Here is a 17,913-nt window from a genome sequence, read left to right as displayed (position 1 = left end):
TATGGTGCACTGTTTGTTTGTCTGTTTGCAATTATAGCTGTATGTTTTTAAACTATAGGCCTATGTAACGGTGAGGAGTGAGTTTTACCAGCTACTCGCTACCACTACCTTGGACTCACTCCATGAGGGTTCATGAGGGTTCACGGTTCACTCAGTTGCACTCACCCCTCTAAACTCACTCCACCCCAGACCCATATTAAGGGCTTGCCCAGATTCAAGATTCTAGATCTGTTTATTTGCCTTGCATATGGTTCACAAATACTAGGAATTTGACTAGGGGCCATATGCTGTTCCAGACGACATAGAACAGGGTGCTGTACAGGACAGGACAGTGCAAAACCGTACCTCATAGGAGTTCCTCTAGGTGGCAGCAGAGACTATTGACTCTCAGAGGAGACACCAATGACCCCTGATCAGAAGGCCTATGTACAGTAACTGTTTGTGTGAACCTCTCGTGTGAATCCATGTGTACAGAGCCTTGGCAGACCACCATGAATATAGATTAGATAAATGCTTGACACAAAAGCTTGAGCAGTATTGGCAAAGCAAGACCGTAATCAAGACCTTTTCTGGCATTGTGTCTTGGCGTGTGGACAGAGATAGCCGACCACAAGGGGTCTGACTTGCTTCCCACTGATAATCACATCTTGCGGCAGATGACTGTTCCATGCGCCTTGCCTGACACTCCCCACTGAGGGACTGAATCACAACGGGAGGCCTGGTCGACCGGTCCCTCCTTCCTTTCCCAGCCTCTCGGTGGGAACTGGGTACGGGACAGCCCATAATTGTGCGCTATTTTTACCTCTCTATGCACAGTCTGTCAAGGGCTGTTCCCCCGAGACCTGCCGCCGGCAGCCTCCCCTGGCCGCGGAATTTAACCCGGGAACAGCTCTCCAGATGTGATGGAAACCATCTGGGCTGCTGCCTACAGGCCCGGTCCACCCTCCGCCTGCCTTTCCCAGCCCTGCTGGTACTGCTACATGATAAATAGCATCCCAGCCCCCCAGGAATGTGGTGTGATCTGACGGATTAATGGCAAAAGGCATAATTTCCTCTCAGATCTGCATGCATACAGTATGTATACAAAGGCTTGAGTACTCTGATGTCATTAATAAGACATTGCATCACCCATGTTGCTGGTGCTTGGCATTCAGCTTGCATATAGAATACCTCAGCAAATGTCGGTGTACTTTAAAAGTTGCACATTGAAACAATTCTCTCAAACCAAAACAAAATCACCGCAAGTAGCCAAAGTAATTTATTTATTATTGCTTTTTTAATTTAAAAAAGATTACTTGTAAATGTGTTACATTGAGTTCTATTGAAACACAACCATGTTCTGCCTCTCAGCACAGGTTACATTAGGCACATGACAAGAATGCATACATCATTTGCGTTTCTATTTTTTCTTTTACTTCAAATACAAACACGGAAGAGAGAGAGAGCAAGGGAGAGAGCGTTAACCTTTGCAACCTGCATTGAAATATCAAACTGTACAGAGCTGAGACGCAAAAACTGCCTTTCATTCAGCTAAGTTTCCCGCTGTACAAGGAATAGGAACAGCCATTCCTCAAGTCCACCTGTGTCTTCTGTGGAATTACCAAATAACATGTAAAAAAGATAAGGTCAAAGTTCACCTGCAGAATCTAAGGGAACATGACCAGAACAGTTTGGCTGAGCTACACCTCCACATTGCCCCGCATTGGTTTACTTGTAAATCAACAGTCCAAAAATCCTGACTAAAACATCCAGATAAAGAATATATCAAATAACCCTCGGAGATAAAGCACTCATTTATCCGATTAGTGACATTGGCATGTTTCTATGGATCTGAACGCCAAATTTGTACATTGTGATTGGTTGATTTGGGAACATTGCTGCAAACCTCTCAAGAATGTATGTATGGCTATACGCACTCCAACCCAGTTTGAGCTCGCCCCAAGAAAAACACTGCATTTATTATTAGCCTAGAGCATGTCACTAAAAATAACAGACCACATTGCTATGGCAAAAACATATAGATATTTCTGGAACACGGCAATAAGAGAACTAGCACAGGATACTCTAATCCACCTCTTCATATTCCTCCCATGCTGGGTCTACAACCTAGCCTATGTACAGCTGATGTGTATGATACAGTGAGCCTGTCTGCTCTGGGCATCTGTCTATTGCTGCACTTACGAGAGAATCAACTGACATGAGATAACAGGACTCCCATCTCCTGTATACACTATGTTTCAACCCCCAGGCAGACAGGAGGAATAATGGCGGTTCTGTACGCAGTGTTGAGCTAATGAGCACATTTCCCTTTCACACAAGAGGCCCTTTGGAAACAAGGGGCTTTGGGATAAAAACAACAAACAACCATGCCAGATCTGGGAAAGCCATCTAGGAGGACCCAGGAGGTCCCCTCACTTCCTGTGTGGTTGAGAACTTCCTGTCCAATGTGTCCATCTCACCTATGCCCAACCCCAGGGGCCCTTAATGACAGTAGGCCTATATATGAAGAGAGGACAGAATTCCTTGTTGTCAGACGGACACAGGGCAAGTAGCATGTAAAAGAGATACTGCACTGCTCAAATACAGTTAGAGTACAGATACTGTTCAGCATAGTTCTCTGTACATTTATATTGGGCAAAGCTTGCGAGGTGTAAGAGAGATGTACCGTAGTACGAAAGAGGATACTGATGATGTGTACAGTGAGGTACAATAGTCTCATCCAGGCTGAGAATGTCCCCAACTCCAAATGCTTTTGGCATCACTAACAATTATAAACTTGAACAGGGACCATTTACCTTTTGGTTCTCAGTGATAAGTTCAAGACTTGAGTCTGACACTCTCACGCATGCCGTGGAGCCCCAAAGAACATGGAGCCAGATCAATGGCACATTGGAGTCACGAGTAAGAAGTGGTTTACAATCACTTGGCAAATTACATTTGACAAGCCTTGGCGTTTCTGCTGAGCCGCCTGCTGTGCGTTATGCCACATACTGTAGGTGTAAGCAAAGCATAACAAAAAAAACAACAACAATCTAATCAAACCATCGTAGTTTGCCCCTCACCCAGGTGAACACAAGTGCAGTCTTTATAACATTTACTTTCTGAAAAACGTCGGAGCTCATATGCTTTCTGGTCTTCCTCAGTCTAAAGAATAGCTTTTCAGATCTCTTACAGACAGGGTGGCCCAAAGCCATTTGAAGACCGTAGTTGGTTCCCCGTTCCTTCACCCTCACAGAACTTTAAAAAACGGGTTCAACTCGGTCTGACAGGGTTATGATCAAGACCTGCATATAAGCTTCACCAAGCAAAACAATCAACGTTATCATTGTTGTCATCTTCATCCTCATCATCGCCACTGGCACCTTTAAAACAACATTTAAAACATACTACAACGCCTTCTCTCTCCCGTGTTGCACTCTACCCAGAGTGACAGCGCCATCCAATATTACAGTGATTGATGCAATGTTTTTGAACGGGAGACACAACGCAAAAAAAGTAAAATAATTGCACAGTCATCAAAGGGGGTTGGGAGGGGAGGTCTTGAAGGTGGGGTTTGGGGTTTGGTGATCAACTGTCCCAGAACTGAACACCCAGTCATGATGTTGGGGTGGGGGTGGGGGTTGGTGGTCTCTATGACGATGGGACAGACACCTCCAGTAGGCGGTTGTTCCTGCGCTTGCAAGCGACACTGTTGCCGTTCTTTGGGCTGACCTGGACGAACTTCACACACACCTTGTCCTGCTTGAACTGCACCAGAAACCTGCCAAAGAGAGACGCCGATGACACGGTCAGACGCCAGCATCCTGGGACTTAACTGGGCGGGACAGAAAGAGAGACAGGGACTGCGAAGAGGGGTCTTACTCGTCTGAGATGTCGATGTTGATCTGCTCCCTGTCGCCCGCTGACGCTCCGGTACGGTGGAGCTTGGTGATGATCTCTATGAGATGCTCGCTGCTCAACAGGAAGTCACCCTTAGTAGCCGAGGCAGAGCCCTGTGTGTGCGAGACAGAAACAACATTAAAACCCAAACACAGTAGCTCGATATAGTCTTTTACAAATACCAGGTAGGGAAGATATCTTGTTGCTTTTGATCCCAACAAAAAAATGTCACATTGTGAGATCTAAGGCACATGGGTGGTGGAGAATTATAGCCCACGATGAAATAAAACAATTTCAGAAACGCGTCAATGGGCTGACATGTCGTCCATCACCTCTTTCAGCTTGAGGGCAAAGAAGCCGTCGTTCTGAGTGCTGACGGACACGCTGGTGAGGTCGGGCAGGGGCACGCTGGCCTTCACCTGTCCTGTCTTCTGGTCAGCCAGGACAAAGTTGTTCTTGGTCAGCAGGAAGATCCTAGCCGCTCCCTGTAAGCAGGAGGAGACACTTGGTTCATCTCTATGATAAAACTGTCTTGTGATGGAAAAATGACCATGATCTTTTCTTTCTTTAACTACGGCACAGTGTCACTGATGACATGGCTGTTTCAGACTGTAGTTGAGGGTTTATGAGTTGTTCCTGTTCCAGACATGTTAGCACTTGTGCTCGAGCTTCAGGACTTAACGGGCACATATCTAACAGTCATAAAGCTGTCAGAGACAACAGACCTGTGCAAAAGTCATATTTCAGTTTGAAAATGCCTAAAATGCACAGCTTGTCAGGCAGAATGGCCCCAATAGAGGAGGTTTGAGAATGTGAGCTCAGCACGATTAACCGAGTTACTCGTCGAGTAACCGATGGGTGACCTGTTAGTCAAATACATGTATATAAACGTTAAGAAAATACTAAGCGGTTAACCTAAATCTTACATACAAAGTATAGGCCACAGTTAATTTTTGTGGGATGACATCTGACTGTTGCCGCTACTGCAGTGCTGGGTGTAAGAGCAAATTGCAATCATGCGATATAGCCAGTAGTGTAGGCTATAATATACAGTCAAGCCGGAAAGTCTGCACATGCCTTTCACCTTCTCCACTTTTTATTACGTTACAGACTTATTCTACAATATAGAGTTCATTGTTTGTCTCAGAATTCCACAAAATAGCCCATAATGACAAAGTGAAAACAGGTGTTTAGACATTTATACTAATTTATTAAAAATCGAAATAAAATAATTCTAGTTTAATAAAACGTGGAGAAGGTGAAAGGGGTGTGCAGACTTTCTGGTTTGACTGTACAGTATGTGTGTTGTGTCGTGAAATGTCGTGAAATGTCCTGTAAAAGTGTATTGTGGAAGTATTTTGATCTTGAAGATGATGGGAATCTTGTTGTATGTCGGCACTGTCTATTTTTAGACTAGATGATTAGTCGGTTTTGATCAGATTATGTTAGTCGACCATAAAATGTCCAAATTCCCATCCTTACTCGGCACGCAAGGCGACTGAAATCAGGTGCACCTAAAGTGTGTGAACAGCTGAAAGCCACGGCGTGCTGCTGTACTCGCCTTGCCATTGGCCCTGTTGATCTTGTTGACCACGTCAGCCAGGAGGACCTTGTCTTCCACTGCGCTGCTGAGCTTCTGGTACTTGGGATTATTGTTGATCTCCAGGTAGTCTCCTTTGAAGGGCTGACTGACACTGAGACACAAAGGAACACGCATATAAAAACATGTATAAAACAGAAGCCTATAATGTGTGGGGGAAGACTGAATGAGATTCCATTGTAAAGGAGGTAGAACATGGACTACTTGGTTGCAGGAGTGCTGTACTACAGTACGTGGAGGATTCAGCTCAATGCTTGGTCCTGTTCTTATAGCCCAACCCACCTGCTGGGGTATAGTGCCTTCTTGTCCTTGAAGATTTCACTGGCCTCCAGTTTCTCTTCATAGACAGCTTTCGTCTCCTCTGTGAACTGGCTGCTGTACTTCTTGCACTGGTTACATAAAGCAAACATCAACATCACAGGTTTTTCAAAAACTCCCTTAGACGTGATACTATCAAAGATGGTGATTTGGGGACAATTGAATGGAAACAAACCATACTCAGCCTATGGGCTTAGTGTAGCTAGGAGCTAGGAGCTAGGTAAGGGGACTGACCCTCCAGAGGTGGAAGATTCTCCTCAGCTCTGTGTGGGCTCCCTCCAAAAACAGGTAGGGCCTGGCAGGCCACTTCCTGTCTATGGGTGACATGGAGGGCATGGTGGTCTTCAAACCCAGGAAGTACTTCTGCATCTGGAGACACACAGAGGAACACCCCTTATACACGACACCCTATGCAGTTTGGAGACAAGATTGTTAAATCAAAAAGGGACAAGTGAGGCGTGATTGGAGCTGTGTTTTTAGACTTTGATACCATCAGTCATGATGTACTTATCACTAAGCTCTAGAAAGTAGAATATGAGGACCACTAGATTAAATTACATTACTGATTACTATTCACATTCTTAAAATACTCTTAGATTCGTACCAAATACCTTTGTCTTTGATTCTTAAACTACTCTTAGATTTGTACCAAATACTTTGTCTTGATTAGTACTGACAAGCAGTGATAACCTGTGTAGCGATTACACTGCATACTGTTCGTTAAAGGACAGTCGGCTCATTCAGGTCCCTAGGGGCGGCTGTAGCTCAGTTGGTAGAGCGGGTCGTTCAATGATCGAAGGGTCAGCGGTTCGAATCCCAGCTCCGACTGTCCACATGTCGAAGTGTCCTTGAGCAAGACACTGAACCCCAAATTGCTCCTAATGAGCAGGTTAGCACCTTGCATGGCAGCTACCGCCATTGTTGTGTGAGTGTGTGTGTGAATGGGTGAATGAGGGGCCATTGTAAAGCGCTTTGAGTGCCGCTAAGGTGGAAAAGCACTATATAAGTGCAGTCCATTTACTTACGATCCTCTGGATGGTGAAGTCGTAGATCTTCCTACCAGCATTGGCCCTGAAGAACTTCCTGTATTCTCTGCGGACCTGTAACCAAGATGATGACTGTCAATCAACTATCACTATGGTGACTAGATGAGGCGTGGGCCAAGAGAGGAACGAGTGACAGTGGTGATGACTCATAACACTGACAGAAGAGGACAATCGACCAACAGACACGTGGTTAGTTACAATGACCCAGAGAGGCAGCACATCAACAGACAGTTTAACAGGAAGACAAACATTGTAAGGTTAAAGCTGTAGAGACCTAAACTATAGTGGTAATTTCATCAAACGGTTTGCTGAAAATTGAATATTAAATGTTAATCACGGACGTTTGTGGTAAATAATGTCAGTGCTGACCAATAACACTGGAGGGAACTGAATGAGCAGTAAACAGATTTCTGTTCCGAGAGCCGTTCTGTGGTAGACGTGAAATAAATTAATGTGATGAGAGGATTGGGATCAACGAGTACGACAAACGGTGATGAAAAGTGCTGTGAACGTTTACTGAGCTGCGTGGACGCGGCACAATGGACACTAAAACAGAAACAGGACACAAGCAGGACACCTAGACAAAAGGAAGAGGTTACATACATAGAACATACTAGAACGGGCACATAGAAAAGGGGGTTAGTTTGACAGCCTGGCGTGCGCCGGGTGCCGACAGGACCGAGTGGACAGACGCAGAAAGAGACACAGATGGACAGACAGGCAGACGGACGGACACATCCAGACAGCCTCTGCTATGCCAGTCAAGGTCAGCGCTTTTCACCTCTCTGGTGAGAAACTGGGGCCTTCCGGAACAAGGGGGGGGGGGGGGGGACAAAAGCATCTGTCACTCAAATTATCCAGTGTTAGCTTATGTAAAGCCCAGGATTATCAGAGCAGATTTCACTGTATGGAGGAAAGGGGACCGGCTTCATATCTGAATCCCTGGACCACCAGTGATGGAGTGAGGTTGGGGGGGGGGGGGGGGGGGGGGGGCGGGGGCCAGAGGACCCCACCCCTCCGACAGAGAACACAGATACTGGGGTGGGTGGGGGGGGGGGTCTGGGAGGGTGATGGTTGGCTGGGAGCAGGTACCTTGAGTCCCAGCCAGTAGGCCCAAATGACGGCGACGGCGTGCTTACGCCTGGCTTCCTCTTTCAAACGCCTCAGCTCCCTACGGGCCTGTCGAGGGGAGGAAGGAACAAGAGAGCAGGAACCGATGAAGGAGAAGCAGGAGGAGCGTGGAGGAGGGGAGGGAGCGAGACACACTCCCTGCCTGGTTTGAGGAACACACTCCGCACACACTTCAAACACACACGGCACACGTCACACACAGCACACCGTACTTCACACGCGCCTCATCTGATCAACAACGCCCTGGAAAGTTAAAACCACTTTGAAGGAAGGGTGCTTTTCAAACTGGTATGGAAGAAAACATAATGGGTACAGCTGTTTGCTGTGGGAATATCTAACTTTGACCAGATCCTTCTTAAGTGAGGCCGATTTGGCTAATTTCAGAGACCTTTAGGAGCCTTAAAGGTCTCAGGGGCAGGAGCAAAGGTCACATGAGGTCAGCCAGCGGGGGCCACTCAAAGGGGCCGACACTACTCACACCAAAACAACAACAACAACACAGCACTTCACAAGAGAACAGCAGGCAAGGCACTGAGGGGTCCATGCACACACAACTCATGATGGAAAGAGCATGCAAGTGGAGAGCAGAGCACAACATGCAGAGAGTCAGAGAGCGGGGGGGGAGAAAAAAGACACGCACCCAAAACATGGCCTCTCTGGCGGAGCGGTGTGTGTGTGTGTGTGTGTGTGTGTGTGTGTGAGCATGTATGTATGCGTCTGTGAGAGTGTGTATTTGCAGAGGGTTGGTGCTACACATCACACACTGTGCCGTTTGGCACAGCAGGGGGCAGAGGCTAACAGTGATGCCAGCCTAGCGCGTAGTAACACAACCCCCCCGACACACACACACACACACACACACACACACCATGCGCGCCCGTCTGGATCAGCTATAATCCACGGGCTGTGGAGCAAAGAGGCTTAAGTGACTGTATCCTCAGCCTCTCCCCACATCAATCAAAGATGAGGGTCGCCGGCTCCTCGGCCATCTATCTTTTACACCCCCCCATTAAACACGGGCAGTCTGGTGGGAGAAGACTGCCGGGGTAAGTAGGGGGGGCTCAGGGGGTCCTGCCGGGGTAAGTAGGGGGGGGCTCAGAGGGTCCTGCCGGGGTAAGTAGGGGGGGGCTCAGAGGGTCCTGCCGGGGTAAGTAGGGGGGGGCTCAGAGGGTCCTGCCGGGGTAAGTAGGGGGGGGCTCAGGGGGTCCTGCCGGGGTAAGTAGGGGGGGGCTCAGAGGGTCCTGCCGGGGTAAGTAGGGGGGGGCTCAGGGGGTCCTGCCGGGGTAAGTAGGGGGTCCTGCTCCCATAAGTGGTCCTCATCCCTTTGAGCATGCAATGGGACATGGGATGACAGGGTTGTATGTTACGGTGCCATTTCATGCATTATGAATGGTAGGGTGCTAATGGGTGGGGTTGTTTCTCTTTGAGGGGGGGGGGGGGAAGGAGGGGGGAGGGGGGGGGGGTTGGTCTCTCCAGCCTTCAGCTACAGCAGGGCGGTCCGGGCGCTGGGGTTCGATGGAGATGGTGGATATATGGATGTTGACAAGCTTTTGCCAAATACCTTAGTGCCTTGCCAGCCGGCCCAAATGACCGACACGGCATGCTTACTCCTGGCCTCCTCCTTTAGACGCCGCAGTTCTCTCCGGGCCTGGGGAAGTGGGGGGTTTATTGGCATGGTGATATTAAAGGGGGAGGGGGGAGGCGGGGGTATACTGTATGCTCAAACTAGAATAATGATAATGAATAAAAAAAAACTAGCCGTAGGATCTTAACACTGTGAGAATTCTATTATATTTGAGTGACGGTGTGTGCGCGGAAAGTTCTGGTACTGTGAATGCAATAGATCAGATACCGATCATTACTCTATGAGTATGGTACAGTATTATAGGTCTATCTGACATCATGGGGGAACTTGGCAGAGCTTGCCTTGGCACCGCGTACAGATCGGTCAATAAACCCTGAGAGTTATCTGCTAGACACAGAACAGTATGTTGCCCTTGGCCTTGCCTATGTTACCAAAGGCAGTGGAGAAGTAGATTACCAATAATAACTGCCGATTAGTCCATAAGATAAGCCACATGACTGCGTTGGTCATGCCACACAAAGTCGACAGGGCCGATTTATGATACGAGAAAATCTCTTTGATGCTTATCTGATCGCGGCTTACAGAGCCTGGAGATAAGATGCTGTTGAGTAAGAGCCACAGTACAAAGGCAACCTTACAAAAGTAGGAACTACGTAACAAAAATGACAAATGTAGATATTAATGAATTTTACGATCAGGGAAAAGTGTGTTACTGTCTTCACCAACATGTGTTTGAATGGATTATGTGTGCAGCTCTACGGCATAAAATGACACTCTTAAGTCCACAAAGTGCCACCATATGTGCCTGCTGACCAGTGAGAGGACTGACTTATAACGCGCACGTGTTGTGTCCCATCTTCGGGATTAGCAGGGCTTTCAAAATGAACATAATACAGCATAATCAGGCCTCAGTAAACTGTGTATCGTGTGTCTTATAACACCACATTGAAGAGATGTGTGTGTTTGTGAACTATAAAACACCACGCTGGGACAGAGAACAGAACACGAGGGTTATTAAGAGCTGCGCTGAGACTGGAATACTGTTCCTTAGGGAGAAAGGATGGCTTCATGAAGACAGAGGAACCATAAAAACAACGGTTGGAACATTAAGGGTCAAATAAAAGCAGCGGGTAGATTATCCCAGCATCATCACCCGGGAACAACAGTATAGATGAGTAACAGACACTGGTGAGGGACGTTAGTGGGCCCGACTGGACAACAGAGTGGGATGGGGGGGGGGGGGGGGGGCATTCAAGGGGCACACCTCATTCAACTGGTCGCTTTTAAGGTGGGGTGGGTGGGACACGGGGGGGAGGGGGCGGGGGGGGGGGGGGAGGGTTGACGGACAGGACTGGGATGGCGACACAGGATGGCAGGCTGCTTAAATACCTTGGTCCCCTGCCAGAACGCCCAAATGACCGACACGGCGCGCTTATTCCGCGCCTCCTGCTTCAGGCGCCGCAGTTCCATCCTGGCCTGCGGGGGGCGGCGTTAGGCAGGCAGGTCAGAGTGAGCGTGAAGGGAAGGCGGAGAGATTTAAGGAAGGAGGGAAGAGTCAGGAACAGAGAGAGGAGGAGAGTGAGAGGAAACAGTGAGCGGCAGAGTGAGACCGGCCATAGGAGACGACTAAAGGGGTGAAAGCAGTGATATTTCCGATACCCAAGATTCTGATAATACTGTATGTCCCTGCCTGGCTGGAAGAAGCAAAAGCACAACAATCAATATCAGAAATCCCATTCGGGCCCAAGTGCAGTTGAGTTCGAGGAAAGACCTCTTCCTCTCTCCGAGGCCCCCCCAAACAACCCTCCCCCCCATGAGGTTCTAGAAACAGCAGTACCTGAGTCCCGTGCCAGTACGCTGCAATAGTCGTCACGGCCTCCTTGCATCTCTTCTGGTATTTCAGCTCTCGCAAAATCTTACGAGCCTGTAGGGGGGGAAAAAAAGAAGAAAAAATGTTGCCGTCGGTTTGTTTTAATCGGTACCGCCGTGCGTCGTCTAGGATTAAACTTGATTTCTGACGGCGTCTTTCGTGTGACGTCGTGGTCGGAGCGTCGCACTGTACCTTCCAGCCTCGGATGAAGGACTGCATCACTATGGTGGCGCTCTTGATGTTCTGGTATTTCTTTTGTTGCTGTGAGAGGGAAAGTAAATAAATGGTAAATAAATACAGACAACTGTGTGTGTGTGAGTGTGTGTGTGTGTGTGTGTGTGTGTGTGTGTGTGTGTGTGTGTGTGAGTGAGTGAGTGAGTGAGTGAGTGTGAGTGTGTGTGTGTGTGTGTGTGTGTGTGTGCGCGTGCGTGTGAGTGCGTGTGTGTGCGTGAGTGTGAGTGTGTGTGTGCGTGCGTGCGTGTGTGAGTGTGTGCGGCGCAGCCAGCTCACCGCGTAGCGCCGGTACCAGGCGGCCACTACCACCTGGCTCTTCTTGAGCAGCAGGAAACGGGTGCGAGACTTCCAGCCGCGGTAGATCTTCTGAATGAGCGTGGCCAGGTCCTCCAGGCACTGCCTTCTCCTCTCCTCCAGGAAGAACAGCTGGGGCATGTGACAGAGGGAACCAATCAGGACGTCACACAGCGACGGCAGGTGCCTTTTAAGCCGGATTGACACACGACGGCCGCGTCGAGCTGTTAGTTTTAAAACGATGTCTCGCCTGTTGTGAATCCTCCCATTTCCCAAGATTTGACAGGTTTAATCTTGAAAACGGCAGTTAAAGAACTATTAACATGTCATGTAGGAAGCTATGAAGCAGTCAGATTTTGATTTAAAACCGCTTTAAAACCACCTCGGCGAATGTACATGAGCCCGGCTTTACACAGAGGTAGCATTGGGGTCAATGGATAACACATGGGTTGTCATGAGACGGCTTTAGGGACAGTGATGTTCCACTGTGACAGAGGTGGCTTTCTATACTTGTCATTACAGTCTATCTGGGGCTAAGTCCCTACATATTCAGCCTGCAGGTACAGCTGCAAAAAGACTTTGGCTTCGGCCCGTAAAAAGAGACGAGGATCCACAGATTGAAGTTGTTGAACGAGTTCTACGGTATATCTGCCCCGACGCGTCCCGCGTCTCAGACTTCCCAGAAGGCATAGGGGGGTGAGAGTTCAGTAAATGGGACGGGCCCGACCTGCGGTAGGCCTGTATCCTACCCTGATACGACTGCCACTGCAGCCGGGGGCGATGCAGACCTAGATAGCCTCTCCCGGATATAGATGGCGGATACTCCGGCGCTCCGGCACGCCATCGCGTTATTGCCGGCGTTGTTCGGTCTCCTAGGCTGACAGGAGGCTTCTTTCTACCCCTGCACGTTTTTTTTTAAATTTAGTCTCTCTCTCTCTCTTTCTCCACTGTTTCTCCCTCTCTCTCTCTCTCTCTCTCTCTCTCTCTCTCGCTCTCTCCCTCTCTCTCTCCACTATCTCTCTTTCTCCACTGTTTCTCTCTCTCTCCCTCTCTCTCTCTCTCTCTCCACTATCTCTCTTTCTCCACCGTTTCTCTCTCTCTCTCTCCCTCTCTCTCCCTCTCTCTCTCTCTCTCCCCACTATCTCTCTTTCTCCATTGTTTCTCTCTCTCTCTCTCTCTCTCTCCACTATCTCTCTTTCTCCACTGTTTCTCTCTCTCTCTCTTTCTCCACTGTTTCTCTCTCTCTCTCTCTCTTTCTCTCTCTCTCCACTGTTTCTCTCTCTCTCTCTCTCTAGTGGCGTAGAGTAAACGTTCTGTTTCCCATGCTCGCCGGTTAGCAGCGGAGCGATGGCTGAGTGAAACCATGTGTGTTCAGAATGCTGTGCGAGCGCTAATTACTAGAGAGGGGTTTAAAGAGCCCTGCTTCCTGCTCGAGTAGCCTCATAATACAGCCAGAGTGAGAGGCTGAGCTCACTGCTTCCTAGCCTGAAACATGAAAACATCATTTCCTCTTACATAAAAAAAAAAAACAGTACGTAGAAACGTGGACCGATGCCAGGTCTCGCTGTTTCCTTTTAAAGATACTCCACATACTAGGTCATTTCTTAAAGCCCGGTTCGTTAAAAGTACGCTAGGATCCAGTTGCGTTGTGTGTGTGTCTGTCGTAAACGCGGGAGGTGCTAGCTACCGTTCTCGGGTTCCTGATGAAGATCTTGGAGCGGCCGTAGGCGAACTCCTCTGCTGGGACTTGGAGGTCAGACATCAGCACCTCAACTCCCTCCCTGCGTAAAGGGAGGGGGTGCATATGTTTACTAGTGTTCATCCACAGATGTGTTTTCAGTCAGAAGCCATGTTTCCATCCACAGGTTTTATGCGAATTAAGTTATATCGAATTAAAAATGCCTTATGGAAACAGTAAAATTCGATTAAAAATCATGAAAATCGAGAAAAAGTTTGTACTGTCGATCTCATCGGATTTTCTCTTGTTCGATAAAAGTCTTTTGTGATAAATGCTTTATCCGATTTAAAGCTCTAGATGGAAACGCACGTTCACCGGCTTTATTCGCATTCATATTTTTAGCGATCCTCACACAATTCGATTTACAAGTGGATGGAAACATGGCTAGTGAGAGAGAGAGAGAGAGAGAGAGAGAGAGAGAGAGAAAGACGAGAGGGAGAGAGAAAAGGGGGGGTTGAATATGGGACCGGGGTCGATCTGATAAGACTGTTGGGAGAGGAGATGGAGAGGAAGAAGGCGATTCCTGGTGCATATCTATGATGACATGTGGAATGAAAACATGAAAACATGACCTCATGAACTACCAAACCACCATATATGGACAGACCAGATCAGGACGGTACAACCACACGGGATACCAAACATATTAGTTCAGTCAGTGTGCCTAGCAGATATGACGCAACATGTCTTATAAGAAGAGACGATGGGGGTGATGTGGGTTCATGGCAGAGAGATAAGAGAAATTACCCAACGCATCCAAAGAAGAGAATGACACAACTCTGATTGGTCGGATTATCGCCCTTGGCAATCAGAGAGCCAGGCGATTCTAAATTAGCTTGTTGAAATAGTGACGTGTTTGTGCAAGTGTGTTAATGTGTGTGTGTGTGTGTGTGTGTGTGTGTGTGTGTGTGTGATGCGTTTTTTGCACGTCCCAATCATTCACTTCACAGCAACAATGTTATTCAAACGTTAGCTGTCCATATTTTGGACAGGCGTTCTTGAGGTCATACCTGGCGGGTCCTCTCCAGTGGGGCCAGGTCTGCTTGCAGAGCATCTTGTAGCGTTCCAGGCAGGGTTCGTAGGCCTGGCGGAAGGCGTAGCCCGCCCTCCTCACCCTCACGTTCTCCATCAACCCCAGGTAGCGCACCTGGTGGCACACCAGCGAGTCCGTGAAGATGTGGGCCGCCTTCTTGTCGTTGGGCTTGATGCACCTGAGGAGGAGAGGGGTCAGAGGTCAGGTCAGATGCCGCACAGAGCGCCTACAACAACAAACGCATCGGTATAGTGACAGGAGGACATGGGTCAGGATATGGCTCCGCAGGGGGGCGTGTGCTCTGGAGAACGTGGTCGTTCTCCGTCTGCCAATTTCTCGGGAGTGTGCCCTTGGAGGCCCTTGTCTGTGTGCGTGTGTCAGACAGCTACCTGATGTAATTGGGGTTCTTGGTCAGCAGGTTCCTCATGAGCGTGCCCACTGAGGCTCTGAACTGGAAGCCGGCCGTGGGCGGTCTCTTGAGGTTGACCTTGGCGGGGTTGCCCTCGGGGAACAGCTGCCTCATCAAGCTGTGGTTGGCCTTGTACATCGCCTGGGACAGGTCTCTGTACAGCAGGTCGTTGTTCTTGTCTACGAAGCCTTCGACCCGGTACAACACCTGTAGGACGGACAGGATGGACAGACGGCAAACGTTGTGACACTGTGACCCAAAACGTGACGCGAAACCGCTTTGTTGTGACAGAAAAGCTCAGAAACACCAAACGACATCCAGCCACCGCCCTCGGAGAAACTATAAACATGTCGATCGCCCCCTCGACCTTCACGTTCGCCCTCGGTTTCGGGGTTGCCGTGACAACGCGGAAATCTGGCTTTCCGCGAGGCTAACGGTACGCACGAGTGCTTGCTCATGGCCTTATTTACTTAGCGGTAAATAAATAATATGGCCTGAGTAATCGTAATCAGCCAAGATGAGGAAAAGCAGGCCTTGGAAGCCTGCGGCTCGCTGCGCGGGGATGGGGGCACGTCAGGGATTATCAGTGTGTTTACACTGAGCAGAGCGTCTGTAAAGCCAGGGATATTCTGGGGGGGGGGGGTTTCTCCTCCGTCATACGTGGACAGAACCCTGTGCATTACTGACAGCGTTAGCAATCACACAGATGACACAGTCCAGGTTATGCTTTTAACCAGAATCTGTCACGCTCGGGTTGACTATAATCACAAGCTATATAATCGGTATGAATAATAATAATAATAATCATATAGATCCCAGGTCTCCTCCTCTTTGGTGATTAAATACAGTATGTCTCCTGGTGGGATGTCTGGACCCTAGTGTCCTGCAGGTGTTCCAGTGTCCTGTGGTGGCTCTAATGTCACCAGTCTATAGATACGCTATGGGACACTATTGCGATGTGTCATGATTAAATAGCAATGCAGAATGCTGCATCAAAAATTGACTTTGGACGAACCTTTGTCCAAATCCAAATTACAATCATTTATTTGTCTGTGCTTGATTGTTATCGGTCGGGCACAACAGAACCAAATGGGCAGTTCCCAAAAAATACAAACCCCACCCACCCGCCGACTCAAGCAAACGATAACGCAATTGAAAGCGTTCCAAGTAGTATTTTCGACCCAGGTCTGGTTTTGTGGTCTCTCAGGTGGAAGTGTAGTCTTTATGGTGTGTGAGGCCTCTGTCCACTACCTTCCCAGCGTAGTGCTGGATGCGGAAGCAGCTGTGAGGAAGGCTGTGGTCCGTCAGGAACTTGGAGTTCTTGCTGAGACGACTCTCGAAGTGCTGGTGCTCCGCGCATATGGTGTTCAGCTTGTCCAGGAAGGTGTCGTCGGTCACCGTGCCGGGCCGGAGGCACTCCTCGTCCAGCATGGCCAGGATCCCGTTCTGGCTCTGGACACGAAGATGGAGTGAGACGTGGAGGATGGAGAGAGAGAGAGACAGTGGAGGGAGAGAGACAGTGGTGAGAGAGATAGAGAGAGAGAGAGAGAGAGAGAAAGAGAGACAGTGGTGAGAGAGAGAGAGAGAGAGAGACAGTGGTGAGAGAGAGAGAGAGAGAGAGAGAGAGAGAGGGAGAGAGAGAAACAGTGGAGAAAGAGAGATAGTGGAGAGAGAGAGAGAGAGAGAGAGAGAGAGAGATGCATTTATTGATATTTGCAGTGATGGCAAACCAACCATTGCTTTAGAACAATATAGTCTGAAATTGTTTTGTTTGCTTTCCAAGAACCCGGAGACAGATAGATGGACTTACATTCTCGATGAGGTCACAGATAATGGCGTTGTTGAAATATTCAATGTTGGTCCACTCGATGTCCTGTGACAAAACAAGAGCAGGGGTCAAAGGTTACTATTTTGTCTCTCCTCTTCAAGTTTCTAAGAGATAATCTCATGGCATAATCTCACCACATTGCCTGGACTAATTTATAGTATACAGACCTAAGTGGTTTAACTGATAAGGCTTGACCTCCCTGGCTCTTAGTCAACTAACCACTGATCATCTTGTCAAGAGCTGCTTTAAGCCGTTCTTTCATTGTATCTGGAATGTCTGGCCTGGCTAACGGCCTTCAGTTAAACTATGTATCTGCATGCTATTGCTGTTAGTGGACAAGTAGCTGTATTGATGTCATGTGATCGCATGTCTGTCTGCATAATGAATTTCTCTTTGTGAGATAATAAACCTGACCTTGACTTTGACCTTCTGATGCATCCCTTCATACTGTAGGACTCTACACAATTCAACAGTGCCAGTAACACACAAGATCTGCATCATGTCTGAACAGGAAAACAAAATGGTTTCTCACAGGGATGAGTGTTCAGAGCCCATCTACTGTCAGGGCTTGGAAGGTGGTTCTGGCCGGTTTCGGACTGTGTGAGTGAGGGACCGGTTTTGGGGATTGTAAATAGGGGGAGGGGTTTAAAGCTTGGACAGGGTGGGTTTGCTAGCAATCTGGAGCCCATCTCTCCTGGACTGTGGTATTTTCTCATGCTCTGGTCTGGAGGGGGGGCCATGGAGTGGAATATCATGGTGGGGAGGTCAAGGGAGCAGCACTCATACTTAAAGCTCTGAAAGCAAACAGAGCCCTGAGCCCCGAGGGGAGAAGTGTGTTTACCCCTGCTAGAGTGAAAGATCACTTCCGTCCCCAAGACCACGGAGGAGGAGGAGGAGGAGGAGGAGGAGGAGGAGGAGGTGGGGGAGGAGAGATGGAATGAGTGATAG

At 48.6% G+C, this 17,913-nt stretch overlaps 1 protein-coding gene across 5 annotated transcripts in view; it reads right to left on the bottom strand.

The window, feature by feature from the left end:
- Positions 1 to 1,272: 1,272 nt before the first annotated feature.
- Positions 1,273 to 17,913, bottom strand: part of myo1b (myosin IB) — a 65,317-nt gene continuing 48,676 nt past the window's right edge. Inside the window, exons 15-32 of one of the 5 annotated variants that reach the window (XM_084452203.1) lie at positions 16,948 to 17,010; positions 16,389 to 16,589; positions 15,118 to 15,344; positions 14,706 to 14,906; positions 13,645 to 13,738; positions 11,940 to 12,089; positions 11,622 to 11,690; positions 11,397 to 11,483; positions 10,949 to 11,035; positions 9,536 to 9,622; positions 7,936 to 8,022; positions 6,823 to 6,897; positions 6,032 to 6,166; positions 5,762 to 5,868; positions 5,437 to 5,573; positions 4,212 to 4,360; positions 3,862 to 3,992; positions 1,273 to 3,760 (exon numbers count right to left, since the gene is read on the bottom strand). In XM_084452203.1, the coding sequence (XP_084308329.1) occupies positions 3,631 to 3,760; positions 3,862 to 3,992; positions 4,212 to 4,360; positions 5,437 to 5,573; positions 5,762 to 5,868; positions 6,032 to 6,166; positions 6,823 to 6,897; positions 7,936 to 8,022; positions 9,536 to 9,622; positions 10,949 to 11,035; positions 11,397 to 11,483; positions 11,622 to 11,690; positions 11,940 to 12,089; positions 13,645 to 13,738; positions 14,706 to 14,906; positions 15,118 to 15,344; positions 16,389 to 16,589; positions 16,948 to 17,010 (2,217 nt within the window). In that variant the 3' untranslated portion in view covers positions 1,273 to 3,630. The remainder of the gene's footprint in view (positions 3,761 to 3,861; positions 3,993 to 4,211; positions 4,361 to 5,436; positions 5,574 to 5,761; positions 5,869 to 6,031; positions 6,167 to 6,822; positions 6,898 to 7,935; positions 8,023 to 9,535; positions 9,623 to 10,948; positions 11,036 to 11,396; positions 11,484 to 11,621; positions 11,691 to 11,939; positions 12,090 to 13,644; positions 13,739 to 14,705; positions 14,907 to 15,117; positions 15,345 to 16,388; positions 16,590 to 16,947; positions 17,011 to 17,913) is intronic. The other 4 variants (XM_084452204.1, XM_084452206.1, XM_084452205.1 and 1 more) reach the window with 4 other exon arrangements.

Source organism: Borostomias antarcticus, assembly GCF_949987555.1.
Source record: "Borostomias antarcticus genome assembly, chromosome: 17".
NCBI lineage: Eukaryota > Metazoa > Chordata > Actinopteri > Stomiiformes > Stomiidae > Borostomias > Borostomias antarcticus.
Note: the sequence above shows the minus strand (reverse complement) of the source record. Positions and strands in the feature narration are given on the sequence as shown.